Raw genomic sequence first — 25,898 nt, 5'->3', positions numbered from 1 at the left:
CAGACTAGCTGGCGATGATGCTTTTGAATACAACATCTCGGAGCATCCTCCGTCGCTCAAATCCAAAACAATGGTCATGTTTCTTGCCCACCGTCACAACGACGCGGTACCTACGCACATCTTCAGAACCTAGCAGCTCGACATCTACAACCCTACCATTCAAAAGTGAAAAAGATGGAGCGTCAGGGTATCTTCTGTACGTTCGATACTGAATACGTGAACCGATTGGTTTAGTTCTAACAATTCCCTGCTACTAGGGCAAAGGCAGATCAATTGGTGAACTGGGGAAGACAAGGGTCCCTTTGGCCACTATCGTTTGGACTAGCCTGCTGTGGAGTTGAAATGATGCACACCTCAATGCCGCGTTATGATCAGGATCGACTGGGCATTATTTTCCGTGCCTCGCCACGACAAGCAGATGTCATGATCGTGGCCGGTACGGTAGTCAACAAGATGGCGCCGGCAGTGAGACAACTCTATGATCAGATGCCCGATCCTAAATGGGTGATTAGCATGGGCAGTTGTGCCAACGGCGGAGGATATTACCACTACAGCTACAATGTTGTACGTGGTGTGGACCGCATCGTGCCTGTGGATATTTATGTGCCCGGATGTCCACCAACTGCAGAGGCCCTTTTGCAGGGTATTTTCCTTCTGCAGAAGAAGATGCGGAGGACGCAGGTGACGAGGATGTGGTATAGGCGCTAAGCGAAGATTGAATTGGGGGTATATCATAACGAAATCCAATGCTGCCATAGCCATGGAAGCTATGCGGAAATAACGCTCCTACCTATGCAAAATGCCAAAATCCGTGATATTCATTCCTCAACCTCGATCTGCATCTCCCGCTCTAGTAGGTAATGCCAGTCAGTATGTCTCTGCAGTAGATTCTTCACAAAGTACAACATACCCCAGATTTTGATAGCATGCGCAATGATCGTCTCAGCCTTAGCCAACAATTTCGCGGTGTACCTCTCTGCCTCTGTCGGATAGAGCTGGCTTTTCTGCGCTTTGCGAGGATTGGCCTAAACACAGCAGAGACGTGTTAATATATGATCACACATATAGTTTTCGTTCAAAAAGAATTCGAAATCCAAAAGACCCACCATCATAAGAACAGGAACCAAATCCTTCGGCTCGGCCTCCGCCAAAGCTCTCAGATTCTTAAACCCATTATCCCTCAGCAAACGCGCCGTCCAACTCTTGACAAATGTAACCTGGGCCATCTCCAGCAGATCGGCGCGCGCGCCAGCCTCGAGTCTGTCGCGCATATGATCCAAGACGGCAGCCATCATGCCCCAGTTCATGCGCTGGCAGAATTTGACGATGCCGGCGGCGAAGCCGTGGCACTGCTGCGCCAATGTTTGGACTGTACCGCGGGGGATTTTGTAGCGTTGGGCTATTGTTGATAGGGGGACTTCGTTGCTGAGATCGCGGAGTTGGAAGGCTGTGTAGGCGCGGCGGTAAATGCGAGCTTGTTTTATTTGGGCCGGGGTTGTTTCTTTTAGAGAGGCGCCTGATTGGACCCTAGTGAATTGGGTGTTAGTTTGGGTTTGGGGTCGGGTTGGGCTGGATGTGTGCGTGGGGTATTGTGTGGGTATTATATATAGGGGGATGAAGTAGAGAGGGATGAGGCGTACATTGTGTTGACGAAACCTGGTTGAACTCCGACGAATTGTAGAGCCCGGAGACCGCTCTCATCTAGCCGATCTAGTTGATCGCGGAAGATTTGCCAGTCGATGGGTGTGTTCATGGCTGCTTGGAGCGGTGTGAACATGTAGAATATGTGCATGTCACCGTCCATGACGAAGGCCTGTAATGCTCGTTTCAACTCTTCGTGGACGAATAGGCCGTCTTCGGGTGAGAAAGCCGAGGCCACGACTGCCTGTCCTAATGGTGTGGCTTCGTAGGATTCGTCGTCTCGGAAAATGAGAAGTTCTTCGTCGACCAGTTCCTCGAGCCCGGATTTCATGATGGTGTATGCGATCTTCTTATCCAATGTGCGGCAAAGAAGCGTGCACCGAACATATTCTTTGATCGCCTCGCAGCCGGATACCAATCCCGTTGCCACGGCTTCGAGTAAAGCCCTTTGGGATGTGAGCTAACGATTCGGGAACAATAAACAGTTGGATGAGAGATACATACCGCTTGAGACCCCTTTTTTCCGGTGCCAGGCAGCTTTCAATAGCGGGCATATCAGCGTCCAACAGATCGCAGACAGCCTGCAAATCGGCTTTCACGCAGATGAGATAGGTTTCGCCGGCATTATCCTTGCCTTTGCGGCCAGCACGACCGCACATTTGACGACTGTTTCTGTCAGCATATACTCCCACTCCGGGAAGGCGGCACCTACAGCATAGCCGGACCTACTAGTTCACGGCCCATCCGTGCACCGTTGATGATAACCCGTCTCGCCGGGAGGTTTACGCCAGCGGCAAGGCTGCATGTGGCCACGAGGACTTTGAGAACACCCTGGTCATAGGCCTGTGCAATTAGCTCCCGCTCTTCAGTGGTCATGCCAGCATCTAAATGGTCATTAGTAAGTGTGGACGCTTTGTCATGAATGTCAGAATGCTAACTGTGAAATCCTGTCCCTTTGATGATTGTTGTCTCCAAAGCCGGGTCCAGCCCACAAGCGAGGCTCCGCAGCTCTGCCAGAAGGTCGAGTCGCTTGCTCAACTCTTCCGGCTCCGCTGGCGGCATCGCTTCACCGATAGTCGCAGCATGAATCTGGCATGCATTGCGGCTACCACAAAACACCAATGATCCAAACCCAGCGGCTGCAGTTTCGACTGCTAACGCTACCATGGCATTTGTGGCGGAATTGCTGAGTTGCTTAAAGGTAGAAGGTTCAATGATTCGGTGCGGAGGAATGCTGTCTTGTAGAGATGCAGCTGCAGTCAGCTTGGATGCCGTTTGGAACAATTGCCGCGAGGTCGCAGCTGGATAGATTCCGTTCTCGTAAACCAAGTATTCATCGACGGGAATTGGTCTGTATGTGGAGATGTAGAACTTTGCGTTCATCCATTGTGCTAGCATCTCGGTGTTCTGTTATTTTGTTAGAGAAGTCTCTCGCCAAAGGATTGGGCCATAGACTCACGGAAAGCGTGGCACTCATTCCAACGATCTGGATATCCTGCTGCAGTAACAGCAACTTCGTGACCATCAACTCCAAGAGGTAACCTCGGTGTTCGTCATCGAGCATATGTAACTCATCAAGAACCACGACTCCCAAGTCTCCAATGTTACACTCTTCGATCGCGGTGTTTATCAACGAGTTTGCCTAAGAAGAGACATATCAGAACCCTGCAATCACCACTGAACGTCAAGCGTGCACACCTTCTCTATCGTGCAAACCGCAATATCAGTATCCGCCCAAGTGGCAGTCGTCCGACTTCCTCCAAAGAAGCCGGTCACTCTGATGTTCTTCTGCAATTTCTTCCATCGCCCGCGAGGGAATTTGGAATCATCTTCGTCATCATCCGGGATATTCTTTTCCACATCTTGCACAATACGACGCATCCACTTGAGCTTCTCCTGAACCAAAGCAACATAAGGCAAAACCAACAGCGCTTTACGCCCTGGGTTTTCGATAATGCGCTTCAAAAGCAGAACATCGGCAACAAGGGACTTGCCACCGCCCGTCGGGGCCGTGTAAACCAAATGACGTTCACCGGACAGCAAGCCCCTAGCCAGCAAACACGACGCTTGCCACGGGTAAATATTTCTAACACCGAGTGCGGCAAAATTGGCCGTGAGGGCGGGCGGCAGGCCATATTTTGGGTTAGACAGGGAGAGCAGGGGATTCTGACTGGAAGGTGGGGCAGGCGATGCAGCCACGGCCTTTTGGTGATCATCCGGGGTTGACTCTGTGCCCGCGCCCGCGCCCAGAAGAATCTTGCTGGCGGTAAAACGATGGACGGGGGCAGTTAGCAGATCTCGGGCAGTCTCCAGCGGTGCTGATTCCAATATGGTGTCTGAATTGACATTTTGGCGGGGGAAAGTAGCTTGTTTTACGACTGGGCCGAGTGAGATATTGGGAACCTGCTCTGTGGGCTCTGTCGGAGGTCGCTTTTGTCCTGCCACGGGCGCTACGTGATACGCTTGTTGACGGGCGATATCAATGGATGTCTGGAACCCGTGAGACTGGACTCCCGATGTCGACATGCCTGAAACACAGTTCGGCCCATTCGTCTGGGGAGGGGGATGAGACCAAGGATTTAATCAAAATTGGCCATCTTTCTGGATTTGGAATGTTTGTTTCTTCAATATTTTGATGTTTGATGTGTCCCCATGTTTTTGTTTTATCTACGCTTACTACAATATTATTGCCTGAGGCAACACAGATTATATCAGCAGTTATGTCATCCACTCAGATCCCCGGCCTCGGGGCCCGGGCTGTCTTTAATTTGATGTTCCTTAGAGACATGATCGCTGCGTTTTCAATAGTGTGTGTTTTGCGGGATTATTACTCTTACTGCATGCTTGCATCCCCCCAATGCTCTGCATGATTGAACCGTAGTCCCGATATGGCAACCCTGGAGTCCCTTGCTTGGGGACTAACCTTGGAAACCAACCTTGTACGGGATCGTACCTATTTTGTAGGTACTTATGTGGAGGCTGTGGAGGCTGTTCTTCCAAGCCCTGTAGCCCTGATTATTGTGTAGAAACGCACAATAAATGAAGGCCGATATTCGTACCTAGCCCCATGTTAATGCCTAGAAACGATTGGCGCACTTCCGTCCAATCTCGTGTGTCGTCGGAGCCGAGAGGGTCGGCTGACGATCTGGGGCCAACGGTGATAGATTTGCCTCGCGGCTAGAAGACATCGTGGCAAACTCGGAACCTACAAGATCCAACATTCACCTACTCCGTACATGTGGCTTTATGTTGACTCGCACTTGCCGGGGAAAATAAAAGCAAATTGGCTAGGCCAAAAAAAAGAAAAAAAAAAAATCACAGTCTCCAAAATTTCCAAATTTAGGTGCCCATCCCGAGACCAGGTACAGACTGAGACCCCGATCGGGGTGGAGGCGTCATGACGACTGTATCATGAGTCGCGCGTACCACCCACCTTATGCATTAAGATTAGGAGCATTAGCAGTATTAGCAGTAATAGCACTAGCAAGATGGTGAGGTTTCCGTATGCATCGTGATAATATGGAATTCATTCACCATGTATGGAATGTGATATATATCCCGATCTGTATTCTTATTTCTCCATCTCTCCTGGAGAAAAAGAAAGATTGCAAACGTTTCAAGTCAGATTTAATACGAAGAGAGAACACGTTTCAAGCCAATGGTAAAGGTTATAAATGCAATTGTCGGGATGGTTTGGATCTGTTGTCCCTCGGAGGTCTGATCGCCGTATATATCTCCCAGATACACCTGATCTCACCTCAACCCTACCTAGGTAGATCAATTCATACTCCATATACACTCCGTACACGCATAGACAGGTTATATCCTGATTTTCCATACTCCATAAACCTTGGAAATTACCCGGGCCCATGGGTGGATTTCCCAACGGAGTAGACCGGCACGTTATACCCAGTTCAGACCTTCACAGTCTTCGGCCAGTTCTCGGCGGCATCGATCGTCATTGGAGAGAAGTTTAAATTACCTACTCCGTATATGATTATGATTATGATACTCTGCTACTCTGCACTCTGCTACTCTGCTCTTGCTAATTCATAGACCCTCGATATCCGACGCGCCTAGGAACCCTACAGTATTCTATCCTTATAGACTTCCCCTTTTGCCTCTCCCGAGATTCGTAATGTGTGTTTGGTCGCACAAGGATCAGGCGAACGGGGAAAAATCACAAAATAGCAAATAGCCAGAAGGTACTACTCATGTATCTGGTAATTTTCCAATATCAACAGAAGAAGGATAAACCACACATGTGCATATAACATCTAGTATTGTCTCTTTCCCTTTGAAGATATGATTATACACGTTCCCGCATACCAGCATTCCTCTACATGTACTCCGTCTGATAGAAAATATTAAGTAGATCGAGCAAGGGAGGTCCAAAAGAGGTTTTGGTTCCCATGTCCTTAGGGATCCGTCATATTAACATATTGGGACTAGGGGGTCGGGATCCTCGACTCTTCTCTTTTCTCTCTTTTCCCTTTTCTTCTCTTCCCCTTCTCCATTCCCCGTTGGGCTATATCATCTTTTTTTCCCGCTAAATAACTTTTGACCCGCTTCTCCCGACCCATATCCCTCATATCCCTCCCTCCACTCTATCTACTGTTCTCTTCCCTTTACCCTCTCTCTCTCTCTCTCTCTCCTCTCTATTCTGCTATTCTGCTATTCTTCTATTCTCCCGACCCATTCTCCCCTTCTCCCCTTATTCGTTTCAATCCCTATTTCTATTTCTGTTCCTTGTAAGTCCTCTATTCTACTATCTCATTATTCCCTTCTCTTCCCAATATTGCAGCTCTATTGTTAGGTCCCCTATCAATGTTCTCTCGGATGGTTCTTGATATCGGAACGCCCTTCACCCCTGCAGAGAAATAAGATCTGACACGGTCCACTCTTTGTCTTTCCCACTTTTTTCGGTTTTCCCCTTCGCAACTCCCTGAAGTTCTTCGCGTGTACCCGCTGAAATCCCAATATCTGCCCACTCTTGTATTTTGTCATTTTTCTTCCTTTTGCTTTCTCCCTTTTCTAAACTTCCAAGCCTACCGGGTTCCCACTAATCACCCGCCACAGCTTTCCCTTGGCTTTATATTTCTATCACCGTTCACTCTTCATTTGCCGGTGGATGACTAAGGGACTCACTCAATGACCACTCCCAACTCTCCGGAGGCAGTGGCCGACTCGGCTAACGGCTCCGCCACCGCGTATGGCACGCGATCGAGAGGTCGGAATGCCCCTCGGCCAAATTACGCGGAGGACCGTGACCTGGACGCGGACATTGATCTCTCCGCGCCAAACTCAAAGTCAGCCAAAAGAAATAGCGGCGCACCCAACAACGCCAACGGCGCTAATCTCGATGAGAAGACCTCGTCGGCGCCACGTAAGAGCCTGAGCAATGGCCAGAACGCAAATGGAGCAAAAGATGCTATTCCCGGCACCTCTTCATTTTCCGCCAGACCGGATGATGTGAATGGATCTAATTTGAGAAAACGCAAACAACCTGCCAGCACGCCAAGCTCAACTCCCAACTCGGGCGGTGCGGTGAAGAAGATATTTACATCTCCTCCAGGCGATTCCGAGGGGGGGTTATTTCACCAATATGGTGAGCTTCGAAAACTCGGGCCCTTATCTGCAAGATGGCAAATTAATAGCCGACGATGGCACCACTTTTGCCCTCAATGGTTAGCCCCCATTTCAAAGTGATTATTATGACACTAATCCTTTTTTTTTTGTATAGACCATGTTTATTTAATTTGCGAACCTCCGGGTGAGCCATATTATCTAGCCCGCATCATGGAATTTCTTCCATCCAAAACCAAGCCGGGTGGCTTCATTGAGGCTATGAGAGTCAACTGGTATTATCGCCCACGAGATATCCAGCGCCATTCTCCAGACACTCGGTTTCTGTTTGCTTCAATGCACTCCGACACTTGCCCTCTTTCTTCACTACGGGGCAAGTGTGATATTCGACATGTGTCAGAGATCGAGGACCTTGGTGCTTACAAGAAGACAAGAAACTGTTTCTGGTATGACAAAATGTTCGACCGATATATCCAGCGTCTTTACGATGTCATTCCGACTAAAGATATCATTAATGTTCCGGGGAACGTCAAGAAGGTTCTCGACGAACGCTGGAGATTCATTCTTGTTGAGATCGGCAAGGGAAAAGAATTGACGGGTGCCGTCAAGACTTGCAAACGATGCTGTTTGTACGCTGCACACACCGAATCAGTTGACTGTGCAGTTTGCAATTCAACATATCACATGCATTGTGTACGGCCCGCCTTGACCAAGAAACCGGCTCGAGGCTTTGCTTGGGCTTGTGCCGCTTGCAGTCGCGCCCAGGAGCGCAAGCTCGAGGCACGCAACACACCATTAAATGGCAGCATCCGAACCGATGGCGAGGATGTGATAATGGAAGAGGAGGAGGAAGAGGATCCTAATCATGCGAATGGTACAGCAAATGGTACCTCCGTCAGCACCCCAGGAGCCGAGGAACATTCCATGCCTCAGCCCGCAACCGCGGAACAGATCGCACATGCTAAAATGTGGCCTTACCGGTACCTGGGTATTCACTGCCGCGTGGAGGATGCTCTTGACTACGATGATCGAATTTATCCCCGAGCTAGCTCACGTCTAGGAACCCGACACCAGGCAATGGTCCCCCCTGGCCAGGCCGCGCTGTGGAATACGTGAAGCCCCTTGATGCGAAGAAGAAATCAAAAAAGGACGGCAAACTCTCCAAGGATGCACAGGCAGCAATGGAAGCTGCAAAGCACGAGAGGGCAAATCGACCGAAGTGGGTTCAAGATGAGCCAACGGGCTATGTGCATCGTGGTCTGGATGAACCGGTCGCAATCAACGGAAAACAGGCGCGCACAGCCGAACTTCAATTCAAAATGCCCACTGCTGATCAGATCCCCGCCCGCGGGGAAGATGATGCACCTGGCTCTGATTTAAGCGAAGCGGATCGAGAAAAATTCATCGACGACTACATGCGGCAAGCCAAGGAACTAGCCCCTGGTATTGGAGTTGAGAAATACTCCACGAATTTCCTCGACAGAGCTCTTGCACTTCTTTACTCTGAGAACTTCGATGTTCAGGCTGCCCTTGCTAAGCTGAAGAAAACCAACAAGTACAAGGATCTCAAAGAGCCCCACATTCGCCCAGAGGAGCTCAAGCTATTCGAACAAGGTGTCGCCAAATATGGATCCGAATGGCGCAATATCATGAAGCACGTCAAGACTGTCCCTATCTATCAGATCGTCCGTTTCTACTACATGTGGAAGAAAACCCCCAGTGGTCGGAAGATTTGGGGCAGCTATGAAGGCAGACGTGGCAAGAAGGAGGTTCGCCGCCACAGTGTAGTTTCATCTAAACTACTTGATGATGTGGCCGATGATCATGATGATTCCGCCTTCGACTCGGAGAAAGCCGTTGTCCAGAAGCGTGGATTCCATTGCAAGTTCTGCTCCACCCGCCATTCGCGACAGTGGCGCCGTGCACCTCTAGTTCCACCAGGCACCGTTATTCCGTCTGAGCCATCAAACAGGAAAGACAAGGGCCCTATGCTGACCGTTGCGCTTTGTCTTCGCTGTGCTTTGCTATGGCGGAAATACGGGATCCAATACGAGGACGTTGACGAGCTTGCGAAGAGGCTTGCAAGCAGCGGTAACAAGTCATGGCGGCGCCGCATCGACGAGGAAATGCTCGCGCAACTGATTGTAGCTACCGAAACCCCGTTCGTGATCACTCCGGCTACGGCAACTACGGCTACCGCGATGGGAATTCCGCTTGATACAAACCCTCGACTTTTGATGGAAGGAAAGGCAGAACCAAAAGTGGAAGGCAAGGTGGACCCGACGAAAAAGAAGGCCAAGGAAACCCCCGCACCTTCAACTGCGACATCTGTGGAACCTATGCCGAAGAAGAAGACAGTCCCCGAGAAAGTGGTGGAAGCTCTACCGATTGTTCCCGACCCGCCAAAGGCCAAGACTCTCCCTTGTTCAATCTGCAACCAAGTTGAACCTTCGGGCGAAGAGCATCTTTCGTGTCGGGATTGCCGTCTTACGGTCCATCGCAATTGCTATGGTGTACGAGATTCGCGCCCCGGCAACAAATGGCTGTGTGATATGTGCTCCAATGACCGCACTCCCTCGATTTCTACGAACTACACATGCGTTCTTTGCCCAGTCTCATGGACCGAGCACGAACTTATGGAAACGCCCAAGAACAACTCCCGGAAGAAGACAGAGCGCGACAAGGAAAAGGAGCGCATGGAGAAGGAGATGGTGGCTGAGGCGATCAAACTCTATCGTCAGCGGCAGGAGGCCGTTGGCAAGCCTGTTGGTCCTCGGGAACCCCTGAAGCGTACTGCAGGCAACAACTGGGCCCACGTGCTTTGCACCTTGTGGACCCCGGAGTTGAAATATGGCGATGCAGAGGAGCTTGAGCCTGCGGAAGGATTCGCATCTATTCCCAAGGAGCGGTGGCGCGAGACGTGCAAGGTCTGCAAGTCAAGTAAGGGCGCATGTGTTCCATGTAGCTTTGCTGGCTGCAATGCTCACTTCCACGTGGGCTGTGCTTTCCAAGCACACTACCGGTTCGGCTTTGATATTACGCCCGTCAAGAGCTCGCGTCGCGACAGCATGCGAGCTATCCGTCTAGGCGAAGATGTTGGAGCAGCGACACCTGCTGTTTACTGTCCAAATCACAACGTGCAGACTGCTCTGCACGCAATCGGTGAGCAGACAAACCAGGACCATCTAAACGCTCTCCAATTATTCGCCCAGACCTACAAACAGGCCGATCTTACCCTTACTGGAACCGTTCGCAAAGCGGCGTACATGCATCAATCTGTTGGAGCTCCTCCACACCCTTCCACCAATGTGAACCGCCGGGCTTCGACGACTACCACGACAGCTTCCAAGGATATTCACAAAGTTCAGCCAGTTCTAGAGGAGGTGGCTGAAGATCCCATGGACATTGATACCGACAACCATGTTGCACCACGACCGGCTGCTCCTGGCGTGGAGACCAACCGTAAATGCGTCCGTTGTGCCACCGGCTTTAGTCCCAGGTGGTGGGCCATTGGGCGACGACCTCCCATGGTCAATGGCTCAGGGCTCCCTCATCATCCGCCTCAAGGTGCCTTCCCTCAACATAATGGAGATCCTTGCGAACTGGCATACGAATGTCATAAATGCCACTTGAAGAACCCGGCGCCTCCTCCCCCTCCGCCTGTGCCAGAGCCTACGCCCGACCAACGGCCTTCGCCTTATTCTGCTCAACGTCCCATGATACCCACTTCACGAATGCCCGGCCATGCAGGTCATGCAGGCCATGCATTTTTGCCGCACCCACATCCCCACCCACATCCGCATCCCCCTCCTAGCGGCGTGCTTGGGCGCCCGATGCCTCCCGCTCACCCACCCAGCGGACTCCCGGGACCAGGATACACTGGACCATACGAGCAACGTCATACGGCGGATATTGGTCTTCGCAACGGCATGTCGCCGTCTCCTTATCCCCCGACACAGCCACCTCCCCATCACATGAATAACTATCCGCCACCCCATCCCGCAGGACCACCACCTCAACACTATACCAGCGCTGGCCCTTCGGGTCCGCCGCCGCCGTATTCCACCCACCAGAGCCCGTATGGCCCTGTGACGGTCCGCTCGCCGCATCTTTCGCAGCCACCGCCGCGATCATATGCAGCATCCGCGTCCCCTCCAATTGTGCAAGCGACGACGGTCAACCGATCACCCCAGACCTCGCTGAGCGCTCTTAATGGTGGCCCGCCCCCTCGCATGTACTCCGTCGAGCGTGTGGTAACAGCCCCCTCTCACTCACCACCGGTGCCGCAGGCACGCATGGATCCGCGGGCGCCAACCGCCACTCCTCCCACTCGACCGGAAGATACACCACCTTCCCTGATGGGCGGGCCACCTGGCAGTCGAAACCCCGGGGTCAACGGCACAGCGGCTGGGACAGGAGCGAGCGCAAGCCCATCGCTGAAGAACCTTCTCTCCTAACGATATTCCCACACGAGTGCTCATAACCGTGTTGTATGATAGTGACCTATGTCCTTTCCCATTTGATTTTACTGCTACTGCATATGCATGCCACGGCATTCCCTGAACAAAAAGTGTGTTCGCGGTTATGTTTTCGTTTCCTCCAATGTTTCCTCTTTGTTTTTCTCCTTTGTTCTTTTTTTTTCCCTTCCCTGCCAGCCACCGGGGATCCCAGCTTTGGCCGATCCACCTGTCGGCCGCCATCTTTCGCACTTTATGGTTTCTTCTTTTTCTTATGTGCTTGCTATTTTTCTGGCGTCTTGAATTACGGCACCTGGGAAAAGTCCGTGGAGTCTGTTACGGTTGGAGGGCTTGATATCGTCGAAAATCATGGATTGCATGGAGTAGGACTGGCCACTTTATGATTGATATTACCATTACCCATTATTTCCAGCTAGATGAATTGATTAGCATTGCTACGACCTACTTTTTTCTGATCCTTTAGCACTCGTACATCACCCACTCGGTTGTCCGGCATGGATTATTGACCCTCTCAAGGTACAGTGGACCTCGGAAGCTGGCGATGCTGACAAATGCCGATCAAATTCCCAGATGAAGTCAGCTCGTCATAGGTAGGTAACTGGGTCGCTGTTAGCATATAAATAAATGTATCTTCTGCAAATATTTGCCTAGAAAACACCCATTGTACACTGTACATATCACTCAAGATGAGCGACACCATGCGAGCCATCGGTAAGTGAACGCGGGGTTGAAGAACACACCCCACCCTGATTCATCTACATCTTTTGGAAGGATTGAGGATCATGAACCACCTGGTTCATCCACCCTCTCACTCTCATTCCTCCATATTCGCACCTCGGACCGTGTATACAATGTGGACTCCAATACTAACAATCCCCAGGCATCAAAGGCGGCAAAGGCCCCGCAACAAACCTCTTCATCGACCAGATCGCCAAGCCCACAGCTGCAGAAGGCCAAGCCATCGTCAAGATCCGGGCCTTCGGACTGAACCGCATGGATCTGCTTCAGCGCGAGGGTCTATACCCACTCCCACCCCAAGCACCCCCAACCATGGGTGTAGAGTTCTCGGGTGTGATCGAGAGCTTCGGACCAGACGGACACGAAGACTTCAAGATCGGAGATGAAGTGCTCGGACTGGCCTACGGCGGCGCCTACGCAGAGTACATCTCGGTCTCAACTCACATGCTAGTACACAAGCCGCAAGAGCTATCATGGGAAGAGTCAGCCGGAGTGCCGGAGGTGCGCACCGCAATACATCCATCAACTAAAACGAACCTACGCTAACTGACCATTCCCGCAGACATGGATCACAGCCTCACAAGCGCTCTTCCTAATCGGCGAATTCCGATCAGGCCAAAGCGTCCTCTGGCATGCGGGCGCATCGTCAGTCTCAATCTCCGGAATCCAGCTCGCCAAAGCCGCTGGCGCAAAAGCCATCTACGCAACAGCAGGCTCGCAAGAGAAAATCGACTTCCTAGAAAAAGAACTCGGCGTGACAAAAGCCTTCAACTATAAGACCCAAGACTGGGCCGCGGAGATCCAGTCCGCGACATCTGGCGCCGGCGTCGACGTAATCGTCGACTTCATCGGCGCGACGTATTTCCAGGGTAATCTGGACGTGGCGGCGCGCGACAGTCGCATTGTCTTGCTGGGTCTTATGGGTGGTGGTAAGTTACCCGAGGGAGTGAATATTGCGCCGTTGCTGTATAAGCGTGTGCGGATTGAGGGGAGCACGCTGCGCAGTCGGGATCTGGAGTACCAGCGGAAATTGCGCGATACGCTTGTTGAGCATGCTTTGCCGCAGTTCTGTGATGGGACGTTTAAGGTTTTTGTGGAGAAGGTGTTTCCGTTTGAGAAGATTGAGGAGGCGCATAAGTTGCTTGAGAGTAACACTACTAAGGGGAAGATTATTTGTGTTTTTGAGTAGACGGGGAATTATATAACTGAGATATGTACAACATGGATATATTCCGGTTCCAAGCCAGTTATGTACATAATCTGATACATAGCCAAGAGATCGACAAAGTCGAGAACTCCACCTTTCCATTGCAGAGTTTAACATGCAGAAGTACCTCCAGGGCTATTATTGCAACTTACCTAGGTAGGTAACTCCATAGAACTCCAGTTTTGAAAGTAACTAGGCGACATGCAGCTATCCCTGCCTCGTGTTGATTGGCGAGGGTTTCCCCAATCACATGGTAGCGATCAGCAAGTGAACCATGGGACGATTGCAAGGAAATTAGGCAAGGCCATACCTGCCTACCTACCTAGGTAAGTAGGTAGGTATTACTGGAGTCATATTAGCCATGTACATACTAAAAGTATGTAGATTTAGATTTACAGTAGAATGAATACAATTAATACTCCGTAGAGAATAATAATGTGTCAATTAAAGGTGCATGCAATTGTCCTGCAGGTGATCCATTTCTGGAAGTGGAGAATCTCCATCGACTAATCAGCAGTCGATGAGATCACCTCGGGTTATTTCAGATTTGGCCCCAAATGGGCCCAAACGTCCTATCCACTCGTTTTTTTTTTTGCATCTTTTTTGCGATTCTGCAGTATTATTCTTTACATTATACTGGTATATAAAATACGTATGTAAATAAAATATATATATATGTACTATCGCTATAACTATGTACACATATACGTCCGCGTATATCCATGGATATATCTAAATATCCTATGTTATCTATGTATGTAGCCCTGAAGTGTATTGTGTTACAGAATCTGCGCTGACTAACCCGCTGACCTTCTAGAAAGGAAAGAAAAAGAAAAAGAGGCGTCATTGGGTCCACTGGTTACGATTGGAGGCTCTGCCAGAAGAGATGGGCATATACGGAGTAGAAGAAAAAGAAGATATAATATATAGATCATTATTCTATAATAGATAATAGTATATACAAACTGCAACTAACTAAATCCATCCGTCGTATCCAATGTTAATAACAAAATTAATACCCAACTAGTAAAGACTGTAACGACTAAGATTACCTGAGGATCATCCCGTCCCGCCCCAAGGCCTTCTGGAAGGAGGAAAGAAGCCCCTTCCCCGTGTTCGCCCCCTCCACTGTCCTCAGCTTTGGGTGTTTTTGCTCTTTTGCTTCTTTATTTCTCTTCTCTTTTTCCCTTTTCATCTTTTCTTTGTTGATCTCACCGCTACACGCTATCACCATTACACACACCATGTCGAACTGACGTCCTTTTCCCGCTTCTCCCTTTCTGTTCTTTCACCAATTGAAACCCCTTTGTCCTCGACTCACGTGTCGCTTTCATCCCATCGCTCTTCCGAATCTGTCCCCGGGGTGGAAAAAGTGGGTTGCGCGCTCGATCTGTTTAGTGCGACAAGTCTAGGACAAGTCTAGGCTCTGGGGCTTGTCTCGGAACTTCCAGTCCACAACGCGACTCGGACTGCCTCGCTGCAGGAAACAACTCCATTGTTCGATTCGGTGAACTGAGAGCTTGCTTGCCGACTCCTGCCATTCCTTTTTCCGACTTTCTTTGTGCCGATTCAGTCGGATCTCTCCCGATCTCCATTAAACCCCTAATTTCGCCGCTCGTTTTTTTCTTCACCTCCCAAAACCGCCCTCACTCGTACCTTCCCTCATCACCCCCAGCCCGAACGCCTCGGTCTTCATCATCGGGGCCATATGCGAGTCAGGAGCGCCCGACCGACTTCTTTCCTATTCTGCGATCCGATTGAGTTCTTGTCGGTCTTCTGATCCCAGCCTGCTCGGGGGTCGTTCTCAACCTCCTAGCACTATGGTGGACCGCGTGGATTGCGCGGGCCTCTTGATTGACGGCCGAGTGCGGTCAGAGAGATGGGTGCGCAGAAATTCCATTGATGCATTAACAATATCCTCCTCAGGTTCCTTCACGACGCCAGAGGAACCGGAGGCCTTACAGGCGGATGTGGAGCAGCTGTTGTTAGTGTGCAAACAAGGTAGGTTCTGCAGTCTGCGCTGCGTTTGATAATTTTACTAATTACTCCCGGTTTCGCAGTCTACCTCTGCCACAGCGGTTCATCCTTTGCCACCAAGCTGGCCGAGCTCAGCGACCGGTCGGGCAGCGAGTGTAACCCGATTTTCGCATTCTTCGAGGTGGATTTTAGCGGCGAAGAGTCGAACCTGGCTCGTCGAAAAGCCAGTCGCGCCTCGTGGGCAGATAACGCTCCTCCGTCACCAGGCTCCATCCACCGCACTTTCACATTTTCAACACAGTCCGACGAAGCACGCGGCCTATCCCTTCTATCGGGTGTCTCAAACGACATTCAAGCCCAGGAGGGACCAAATTTGGTCATTCCCGTTGCTGTTTTGCGCCTTCCTACTCCCGATACACCCGGCGACAATGCGGCTACCGGCCCTACCAGTCAACCGGATTCTCAAGGACCTCTCACGTTGGAACACAAGCAGATTGCGCGCTGTCTTGATGCCGGTGCTATGGATGTCTTGACGACTCCGCTAGATCGGCCACGCATTCAAGGGCTCGTGGTTCATGCCTACCGTACTCGCAAAGCGGCCCAGAGAGAGATGTCCCGATTCCTCGCACGGAGGAAGCAAAGAAAGCTTTCTTGGGTCGGTGTGCATGATGAGCAGCCATATTCTTATCTAAGAGAAGCCATGGTTTCAAAACTCATGAAAGGAATTTGCAACCCAGAAGAAGTCATCCATGATGAATTCCAGGAGCAGGATCTCAACATCGATCCCGCGCGTATCCCTTTTATCAAAGAGCAGGTGGGCAGTTGGAAGTTCTGCGCTCACGAATTTACCGAGGACGAACTAGTCTTTGGCGCTTGTGAGATGATACAACATGCTCTGAACATGCCGGGATTGGACCATTGGAGGTTGACCCCTGATGAATTGCAAACCTTCCTTCTCGCCTGTCGCGCCGCCTATAACTCTTTCGTGCTTTACCACAATTTCCGCCATGCGATTGATGTGCTACAATCCGTCTTTTGCTTCCTGCTACACATTGGTGCCTTGCCTCCGTATGAATCCATTGGTCAATCTCCTGTCCCCGAAACTCCAGTCACCTCCCTTCTCACGCCATTCGATGCCCTTACCCTCCTTATCTCAGCCATTGGTCATGACGTTGGCCACCCAGGTGTCAACAACTTTTTCCTCGTCAAACTCAACGCACCTCTTGCTCAACTCTACAATGACAATTCCGTCTTGGAGGCCTTCCATTGCGCCGCCTTCTCCCAGATTTTGCGTCGCCACTGGCCTGCGGCATTCAAGGACAATCAGCTGCGGAAGCTCCTTATCAGCTCTATCCTGGCCACCGACATGGGTGTGCACCAGAAGTTCATGCAGCGAATGGGCTCATTCCAGGAGAAGTTCTACGAAAACAACCGATCTATTGAGGGCTGGAAGCCGCAAGATGTCGACATGTACAAGACCCTCGTTTGTGGATTACTGATCAAATGTGCCGACATCAGCAACGTGGCTCGACCGTGGAAGGTTGCAAAGAAGTGGACGCAAATCCTGCAAGAGGAATTCGCCAACCAGGGGGAGATGGAAAGGGAGGTTGGAATGGAAACTGCACTGTTTGGCGGGCCACCCGAACTAGGGAACGTCTACAAGCTGGCTACTGGTCAAATTGGATTTATGTCGATATTCGCACTGCCCCTCTTTGAAGGCATTTCCGACCTTCTACCGCAGTTGCAGTTCACTACAGACCATATTCTTCGCAACCAGGCACGGTGGCAAGAACTTTCTAACGAGGAGCTGAAGAAGCAAGGTCTTCCGATTGAGAACCGGGCCGAGATCACTGTTTCGCCTCGCTCCCATAGCCCTGCAGCCCCTGAAAAGCAGCGCGTCGGTTCAGGAGATGGCGCAGCGGATATGGTCAAATCTCCCATGAGTTCAGACTCTGGTGGATACAACGAAAACAACATTGAACCGGTTGTGTCGCCTGATACCACAGGACCCCAGATAGAGATCACAGGAAGTCCGCTGGCGCCGGCGGCTGAATTTCCATCCCGGAAATCTTCTAGTGCCGTGCCGGAATTTTCTTGTTTCGCCATCCCAGGAGCACCGGAGTCTGCCCGTGAGTCTATTTCGACCCAGCTACATAGCCCTCTCTCAGAGACAAGCCCTGTTACCGATGACCCGGCTGTTCTAGCTGCTGTCTTGTATGCCAACTCGGCCTTCGGTGGTGGTACCTCACCAGGATCAGTGGGGCGTGACCAGGCGTCTGCGGCTGCCGAGAGACCAAGCAGCTCACGTCAAGGCCTTTCACATGGTTCTCAGCGCGGCTCTCAACGACACCATGCCCACCACAGCTCGTCTGCTCGCACAGGCTCTAATCGCAATAGTTGCACACGAACACAAAGCACCTACAGCAACACCATGACACCCATCTCTCCCGCAACTAATGCCTCGAGCTTTTTGGCTGTGGATAGCGGCGACGAAAAGCGAGTTTCCGGGGAAAGTGCCCCACCAAGTGAGCTTGGAGGACCTGACGACAATAGCACACGTCCCAGCACAGCGGACGCGTATCCTTCAGGTGTATCGGAGCCCGCAGGCGGTTACAGCCCCGGTCGTAGCTCTGTTGCTCGCGGTCAAGCTCGCTCCGAAGATGGTGCGAGCAAAGACTTCTCCAGGCTAGGAGCCCACGGAACCCGCAGCACGACCCAGTCGACGACTACTGGCGAGAGCATCAAAAATGAAACTCCGCAAGCGGACGACTCACATGGTCCTCGCAAACTTCCTAAGCGGAGGAGTCGGCTTCGACTTGCTTTTTGGAAGCGTCGCAACCATTCGCACGAGGTCCGCGGTGAGACATGATCCTTGCCGTCGTAGTTGGTGCTTCTAAGCTTGAACCATCTCCAGCTGTGTATAATGCTGCCATGGTCTTATGAACATTTCATTTTGCGATGAGGCTGGAGACCACACTGGTATTCCATGAATTCACGACTCGACCAGTCGAAGAAGCCGGACTTTGGATTTTCTTTTCCCACCGCATAGGCTCTCCTGGTCATGACTCTACGAAGTCGATAACGATACCTTCTTACCTTCTGCTGGACGTCTTGAGTTTGCCTCGGACAAGCAAATGCAAAGCTTGTCTGAGCAATTACAGAATCAGGATGAGTTGTTTTGTTTTTATCCTATCCTATCCTCCCCACTTTGAGGCTGAGAATCACGCTATATCATGTATTCCTCTCAATGGGTACTGACATTGGTGTCCCCGTACATCTCATCTGATTATTTGCATCGGGCTCGCCCACCTACTTCTGTGTGATGACCACGAATATCCTTTTTCTTCTATCCTTATCCTACATCTTCTTTCATCTCTCTCTCTTTTTTTTTCTTTCCTTTTTTCGTTTTGCTCCGCTCTTGTGATGTTCATGGCGGTTCTCTCTTGTCTTAGAGTTCGGTGATAGGCCGGCGTTCTATCTCTTACAGGAGTGGTGTTTCTCTGACTCGACATTCGAGATCTTCATGGGCTTGGATATTCTTTTTCTCTTTCCCCTGTACTTGATCCTCTTGTGTCTCGTCTCTTTTCTTCTCTCTCTCTTTTTTTTTACATGGACTCTTGTTAGACTCTTCCGCTCTGCGCGATAATGAATGTGATGTGTACAGTGAGACTCTGAATCTTGTTCTCAATGCTTGTAATAACCTTAACATAAGTATGTTCAGTAGTATTCAATTCCAGCATTATGCTGACACGATCTAAAAATGAATCTTCTACATGAAGCAAATGAATGTAAATGCAAGTCCCGAGAATAAGGCCTAATACCTATTGACAATCCTCACAACCCGCCTTACCATTATTCTCCTCCTGTTTCTTCGACTCCTGTTCACCCTGCTCCTTCTTCAACGCCCGATCCGTATGTCCCAAATCCCTATTCGGAGCAATAACATTCCGCACGAGTGATTTGAGCGCTTTGACTTCTATATAGGGAAAGGAACGGTCAGATAATAGCACGACTAGACGAGCCTCATATGCAGTGTACAATGGATGCATAAAAGACTGTGTAGAATGATTGACAAAATTAAAAAAAAAGGAAAGGAAACAAAGTAAAAACATACCAGGGAAGCCCCCATCCCTCTTCCGATCCCACAAAATACTCTCCTGCGTCGTGATCTCCCCATCCTTCATCGTACCATGCCATATCGTCACTGTGAACACGCCGCCTGTTTTGGGGACGAGGGCGACTTCGCCAAGGTCTGTGCTAAATGTTGAGAGGAGTTCTTGAGCGAACTGCGATTGTTCCCATGTTAGTATTGGCATTGGCAGTGGTATTGGTGAGATCTGTATATTGTGTCCGTGGTCATGGTGGTTATAGTTCTGGTCATGTTGACAGTGACGGTTGATATCGAGTTTGGTGCATGTCCATGTGCAATATCAAATGTACATATAAATATTGAGCATGGGCACCCGAATGATAGAATGAACAAATCACATGCCAAATACCAAGACCTCTAACATGACAGGCTAAAGGGAAACACAGAAAGACATTAACGTACGTATGCGGCGCGGAGCATCCACCGGCACTGTGTGCAGAACTGGATTGAGATGCGGGGGAGATGGACGTCCACGGGTGCGATCTTGTCGCTAGTATCTGGGTTTGAGTCTAACGGGGTCGATGTAGATTCGGCCATGGTGAATGACGGTGGTTCGATGCCGATGCGAATAGTACGATTGGATGGTGAGGTGATTGTGTGGTGTGGTGTAGTGCGGATGGGGTACTTAGGATGACAGGGGTCTGTAGTGTTGTATGCAGGTAGGTGTATTGGGGGCGTTATTTCTGGTTGGATAGGTGTGTATGTTGGATGCAAGTCCTCGGGTTGATGTCCAGAGCTGCTTAGTGGGATGGATGGGAATTTGGATGATGTCAGCGGGGATGGGCTGACTTTTTTGTCTATATCAGTACCGAGGCACTTTGCTACACATATTAATGTACTGGATTGGAATAATGAATCTATGTGTATTCAGGATATACAAAAGTACTTAGCATGAGTTGCCAATTGCCAGTTTAGGCCGTGCAAGGCCAAACAAGGAATCCGAGCACCGGGTCACCCCAAACAGATCACACGCCGTGATTGCCGGGATTTGGGGCCGAATTACATGAAAATGGCGCAAATTCGATTAGATCGATATGGTATTGGTCATGCAAATCTATGATACATGAATGGCAGCTCTCACACCCTGAAACATAGAGGCTTTTTGAAGATTTGAAGAGAACCCGTAAGAAAAGGATACATAAGAGAAAGAAAAAGATAAGAAAAAGAAAAAAAGAAAAAGAGAAAGAGGAATAGAAAAAGAAAAAGAAGAGGCCGATTTCAAACAAACACAGCGAGAAGGGGGAATGGTGAAATTCAGAGAAGTAAGGCGCAACAAGTGCATCGTCAAGTGCACTGTCTGCAGAGTTCGGGGACCGGGGACGGACAGGGCGACAAAACACAACGGGATTCGTATGATCCTTGGAGGCGTGGAAGGTTTCGTGCAAGACCAGCAGACGATTCTTTCAGGCCGACATCTTTGTCCGCGCAAGCAATCGCAGTGCTTTGTTCGGGTCCAAGGGGGTCGTGAATGGGTCCGGAATTAAGTAGAAAAGGAAAAAGGAGAGCGAAATGTCATGGCGAAAGAAATTCCCGTCGTGAGTGCATTACATGACGGTGCAGCAACCTCCCTGTTGCTGGGGAGCATAGGGATCCTCGCGCTTGTCAACCTAGGAAATAGACTTGTTAGTTTGGTCGCGCGCGATGAGGCAAAAACCCGGTCGCATACCTGTCCCCATACGGATGGAACCATAAAGTCGCGAGTATTGTTGCAGTAACTGATGAGACTGTTGAAGGTGTTAGTTGTTTGTGCTTCTCAACAAAGAAAAGAGTTCGACGGACGAGAGAGCTGCCTCGGAGACCTTGACCCGTGGACGGTCCAGGTCCTCCTTCAGACGACCATTGAGCTCGGTCAACCGACGATATTTCAAGTCGGCAACACTTTGCTTCTTATTCTTAACATCACCCCCGGATCGAAGTTCGTAGGGAGCCATCGTGTGTTGAGCTGTGAAGGAAGCGCGAATGGAGAAAGGGGGGAGAGGGGGTTTTGGATCGGCAGGTGTCCCAAGGGCGTAAGAATTAGGTTAGGGGCGGGTAATCAGGGGCCAAGACGCCGGACAAAGAAGAGGAAAGAGAAAAAAGAAGGTGAAGGAGTCGGGTTCGAAGAGAGAGAGAGAGAATGGACAAATGAATGGGCTGGTTCGAGGGGATTTTCCTGAGATCCCTGGGGGGGCAGGTCCGTGGGTTTCCCTTTTTCCTTACACGTTTTACGTTGGTATATGTTATACTGGGGAAAATTATTGGGAGGGGAAGTACCTGGTACTTTGGTTGGGTCGGGGTACTACTAGTACTTTGTACGGTGGAGACCAATACACGTCTTGTACCAGGTACTTATTGTTTATAGCTATAAACTACACCGGGGTCGGAATGAGATGATTGGGATTATAATATTAGTAGATGACTCGGGATATTTTAGTCGACCAATAAAAGACTACCTAGGTATACCATGCATTTGGTAGTAATCCAATATGACACATCCTCGTAAACCTCCAGGGCTGGTCAAGGTGGTCAAGTACTTTCTGGTTTCTGCCTCAGGCCATCACACGTGATCGTCATCGCTTAACGCGAAGTGGGAACATTGGCGGGATCCAATTTTTGCTCTGGCCTCAACACGCACATTGTGAATCTTCCCCTCGTTATCGGGTATTCGCGTGGCAGCATCTCTAATCGCATTCTTCCCAGCTGCCCGTGTGTGTCGCTGGCTTTGCCCAACTTTTTTTTTCTATTTTTTAATTTCTTATCAGTCACCTTTCATCCTTTCCCAAGGGGCATCCACCCATCATGCCGCCTCCTCCGCATATTAAGCCTGAGAATGTCCTCAAGGTAGGTGTCACCGTCGCTGTCGTCGCGACATCCGAGATGGATCGGTTGCTAATAACTATATCTTCCATAGAGGGCTCAGGAACTCATCGCCGTCGGTCAGGCGCCCGCCGCCTTGACTGTCCTCCACGAACATGTCACCTCCAAGCGCACCCGTAGCAGCCCCATCGCCTCCCTCGAGCCGGTGATGCTCCTGTTTGTTGAGCTGTCCGTCGACCTTCGTAAAGGCAAGGCTGCCAAGGACGGTCTTTACCAGTACAAGAACATTGCTCAGAACACCAATGTCGGCACTATCGAGGTTAGTGTTGATGATCGGCGTTGAAAAAAAATTTGTGACTTGTCACTAATCTAGGATTTTCTCCGTCTCTACAGATTGTTCTCAAGAAGTTCATCGAACTCGCCGAGCAGAAGGTCACCGAGGCCCAGGCTAAGGCGGACGAGATTCAGTCGACCCTCGAATCCGCCGCTCCTTCCTCCAACATTGAGGATTTGGAGGCCATCGAGACCCCCGAGACCATCCTCCTTGCGACTGTCTCCGGTGAGCAGTCGCGCGACCGTACCGACCGCGCCGTCGTCACTCCTTGGCTCAAGTTCCTGTGGGAGACCTACCGCACCGTTCTCGAGATCCTGAAGAACAATGCCCGTCTCGAGATTATGTACCAGTCGACTGCCCTGCAGGCCTTCAAGTTCTGCCAGAAGTACGCCCGCAAGACCGAGTTCCGCCGCCTGTGTGAGCTCCTGCGCAACCACGTCCAGAATGCCGCCAAGTACTCTTCGCAGATGCACGCCATCAACCTGAGCGACGCCGACACCTTGCAGCGTCACCTTGACACCCGCTTCCAGCAGTTGAACGTCGCCGTTGAGTTGGAGCTGTGGCAGGAGGCTTTCCGCAGCATTGAGGACATCCACACTTTGTTGAACCTCAGCAAGCGCCCCGCCAAGAACATCATGATGGCCAACTACTACGAGAAGCTCGCCCGCATTTTCCTTGTTAGCGAGAACTACCTCTTCCACGCCGCCGCTTACAACCGCTACTACAACCTCCTGCGTCTTTCTTCCGTGGCCCTCGCCAGCGGGCAGAGCTCCAAGAAGGACAACCCGTCGGTCACCGAGCTCGAGATGACCAAGGCCGCCTCCTTTGTCCTACTCTCCGCTCTGTCCATCCCCGTTATCAGCACTTCCCGCTCCCGCGGCGCCCTGGTCGATGTGGATGAGGCTCGCAAGAACAAGAACACCCGTCTCACTAACCTTCTCGGCATGGCCACATCGCCCACCCGTACTGTGCTCTTCCGCGATGCTCTGAACAAGGGTCTGCTCCGCCGTGTGCGCCCCGAGATCCGCGAGCTGTACAACATCCTCGAGGTTGACTTCCACCCCCTGTCCATCTGCAAGAAGATTACCCCCATCCTGCAGCAGATTGGTGCCGACCCCGAGATGGAGAAGTACGTTGTGCCTTTGCAGCAGGTCATTCTCACCCGTCTGTTCCAGCAGCTGTCCCAGGTTTACGAGTCCGTTGAGCTCAAGTTCGTCTACGAGCTTGCCCAGTTCCCTGCTCCGTTCCAGATCACCCCCGCCATGATCGAGAAGTTCATCATGAACGGTTGCAAGAAGGGTGACCTCGCTATTCGCGTTGATCACATCTCCGGCGTCCTCACTTTCGACTCCGATGTCTTCTCTTCCTCTAAGGCTACCCACGCCGGCAGCGGCGCTGGCTCCGCTGAGAGTGAGGTTGGCTCTGTTCAACGCCTGCAACACACCCCCCGCCGAGATCGCCCGTTTCCAGGTCGCCCGTCTCGCCAAGACTCTCCACGTTGCCTGCATGTACGTCGATCCCTCCTACAACCAGGCTCGCCTCCAGGCCAAGCAGACTGCCCAGGCCCGCGCCATTGCTGGTGCCGCCCAGGAGCACGAGGAGACCCTTGCCCGTCGCGTTCTTATCGACAAGAAGAAGGAAGCCGCTACCGATGCTCTGCAGCGCAAGCAGCGTGAGGAGGAGACTCGCAAGCGCGTCCGTGCCCAGCAACTCCAGGATGCCGAGAAGCAGCGTCTGGCTGATGAGCAGCGTGACCGTGAGCTCAAGCGTATCAAGGATGAGCAGGACCGCATCCGCCAGGAGGAGCTCAAGAAGCAGCTTGAGGAGCTCAAGACTGGTGTTAAGGGTATTGATGTTAGCGAGATCGACCTTGACGAGCTTGATGCCAACCGCCTGCGCGCTATGAAGCTGGCTCAGCTTGAGAAGGAGAAGAACGAGCTGAACGACCGTATCCGTACCACTGCTAAGCGTATCGACCACTTGGAGCGTGCCTTCCGTCGCGAGGAACTGAAGCACATCGCCGCCGATTATGATGCCCAAAAGAAGCACGACAGGGAGCTTTATGAGCAGCAAGTCGCTGAGCAGGTGCGCGAGTCTAAGGAGAAGCACGCCGAGGCCGTTGGCCTCAAGCACCGTCTTGGTCGTCTGGTTCCCGTTTTCAGCAACTTCCGCAAAGAGGTTTCCGAGAAGCGCCACGAGGAATTCGAGAAGCGTCGCAAGGCCGCCGAGCGCGAGTTCGAGGCTAAGAAGAAGCAGCGTGTCAAGGAGGTCCAGGAGCGCCGCCGTCGCGAAAAGCAAGAGCGCGAGGAAGCGGAGGCTCGTCGACGAGAGGAGCAGGAGCGTGCCGAACGCGAGGAGCAGGAACGCGTCGCCCGCGAGGAGGAGCGCCGTCGTGTCTTGGCCGAGGAGAAGGCCAAGCGTGAGGAAGAGCGAGCGTTAGTATTCCCTTTGGCTTATTTCACTTCAATTCCTAATACTAACTTGTCACGTAGTAAAATGGACGAGGTGGCTCAAAGGCAGCAACAGCGGGAGGCCGAGGCCGAAGCGCGCCGTGCAGCTCGCAAGGGTGGATTCGAACAGCCACTCGAACGAGCCGCTCCCCGTCTCAATATCGCCCCACGTACCGCAGCCCCGTCTAGCTGGAGAGAACGTCAAGCCGCCAAGGAAGCCGGTGGTGTCACCGCCGAGCCCACTCGTGAGCCCGTCCGTGCCCCCGTCCGTGAAGAGCCCGCCCCTCTCCGCAAGGGTGGATATGTTCCTCCTCACCTGCGCGCCGGTGCCGCCGCCAGCGCTGGATCCGCACCCCCTCCCCCTGCTCCCCGCGAGCCCCGTGAGGCCCCCACCGAGCGCTGGGCGCCCCGTCAACCCCGCGAATCTTCTTCTCCGTCTCCTGCTCCCGCTTCGGAATCCAAGCCCGCCGGTGGCAAGTGGGTCCCTAAATGGAAGCAGCAGCAGCAGTAAACGACCGAGCTACGACTTTCCAGTTAAAAA

At 51.4% G+C, this 25,898-nt stretch overlaps 8 protein-coding genes across 8 annotated transcripts; 5 read left to right on the top strand and 3 right to left on the bottom strand.

The window, feature by feature from the left end:
- Window positions 1-14: 14 nt before the first annotated feature.
- N7489_004570 (NuoB/complex I 20 kDa subunit family protein) lies at window positions 15-708 on the top strand (the record flags this gene model as incomplete). Its single annotated transcript, XM_056710322.1, has 2 exons — window positions 15-200; window positions 265-708. 2 exons carry the CDS (start codon window positions 15-17, stop codon window positions 706-708), a joined length of 630 nt encoding a protein of 209 aa, XP_056568743.1.
- A 110-nt stretch (window positions 709-818) lies between these two features.
- N7489_004569 (Helicase C-terminal) lies at window positions 819-4,167 on the bottom strand (the record flags this gene model as incomplete). Its single annotated transcript, XM_056710321.1, has 9 exons — window positions 819-850; window positions 911-1,025; window positions 1,107-1,527; window positions 1,641-2,087; window positions 2,146-2,307; window positions 2,354-2,525; window positions 2,580-3,048; window positions 3,101-3,283; window positions 3,340-4,167. The coding sequence occupies 9 exons, from the start codon at window positions 4,165-4,167 to the stop codon at window positions 819-821; spliced, it is 2,829 nt and encodes a 942-aa protein (XP_056568742.1).
- A 2,625-nt stretch (window positions 4,168-6,792) lies between these two features.
- Window positions 6,793-11,684, top strand: N7489_004568 (DNA-binding E3 ubiquitin-protein ligase SNT2; the record flags this gene model as incomplete). Its single annotated transcript, XM_056710320.1, has 4 exons — window positions 6,793-7,188; window positions 7,217-7,328; window positions 7,385-8,281; window positions 8,302-11,684. 4 exons carry the CDS (start codon window positions 6,793-6,795, stop codon window positions 11,682-11,684), a joined length of 4,788 nt encoding a protein of 1,595 aa, XP_056568741.1.
- A 707-nt stretch (window positions 11,685-12,391) lies between these two features.
- N7489_004567 (NAD(P)H-quinone oxidoreductase) lies at window positions 12,392-13,632 on the top strand (the record flags this gene model as incomplete). Its single annotated transcript, XM_056710319.1, has 3 exons — window positions 12,392-12,416; window positions 12,586-12,944; window positions 13,006-13,632. 3 exons carry the CDS (start codon window positions 12,392-12,394, stop codon window positions 13,630-13,632), a joined length of 1,011 nt encoding a protein of 336 aa, XP_056568740.1.
- A 1,838-nt stretch (window positions 13,633-15,470) lies between these two features.
- pdeB (3',5'-cyclic-nucleotide phosphodiesterase PDE2) lies at window positions 15,471-18,496 on the top strand (the record flags this gene model as incomplete). Its single annotated transcript, XM_056710318.1, has 2 exons — window positions 15,471-15,651; window positions 15,711-18,496. 2 exons carry the CDS (start codon window positions 15,471-15,473, stop codon window positions 18,494-18,496), a joined length of 2,967 nt encoding a protein of 988 aa, XP_056568739.1.
- A 952-nt stretch (window positions 18,497-19,448) lies between these two features.
- On the bottom strand, window positions 19,449-20,314 carry N7489_004565 (Rdx family protein; the record flags this gene model as incomplete). Its single annotated transcript, XM_056710317.1, has 3 exons — window positions 19,449-19,603; window positions 19,742-19,913; window positions 20,180-20,314. 3 exons carry the CDS (start codon window positions 20,312-20,314, stop codon window positions 19,449-19,451), a joined length of 462 nt encoding a protein of 153 aa, XP_056568738.1.
- A 1,007-nt stretch (window positions 20,315-21,321) lies between these two features.
- N7489_004564 (guanine nucleotide-binding protein subunit gamma) lies at window positions 21,322-21,708 on the bottom strand (the record flags this gene model as incomplete). The annotated part of the gene is made up of 3 exons (XM_056710316.1): window positions 21,322-21,384; window positions 21,444-21,501; window positions 21,557-21,708. 3 exons carry the CDS (start codon window positions 21,706-21,708, stop codon window positions 21,322-21,324), a joined length of 273 nt encoding a protein of 90 aa, XP_056568737.1.
- An 847-nt stretch (window positions 21,709-22,555) lies between these two features.
- tif32 (putative eukaryotic translation initiation factor 3 subunit EifCa) lies at window positions 22,556-25,868 on the top strand (the record flags this gene model as incomplete). Its single annotated transcript, XM_056710315.1, has 5 exons — window positions 22,556-22,597; window positions 22,668-22,892; window positions 22,967-24,322; window positions 24,378-25,342; window positions 25,400-25,868. The coding sequence occupies 5 exons, from the start codon at window positions 22,556-22,558 to the stop codon at window positions 25,866-25,868; spliced, it is 3,057 nt and encodes a 1,018-aa protein (XP_056568736.1).
- Window positions 25,869-25,898: the final 30 nt, after the last annotated feature.

Source organism: Penicillium chrysogenum (assembly GCF_028827035.1).
Source record: "Penicillium chrysogenum strain IBT 35668 chromosome Unknown utg000002l_segment0_segment0, whole genome shotgun sequence".
Taxonomy (NCBI): domain Eukaryota; kingdom Fungi; phylum Ascomycota; class Eurotiomycetes; order Eurotiales; family Aspergillaceae; genus Penicillium; species Penicillium chrysogenum.
This window is presented reverse-complemented; position numbering and strand designations above follow the sequence as displayed.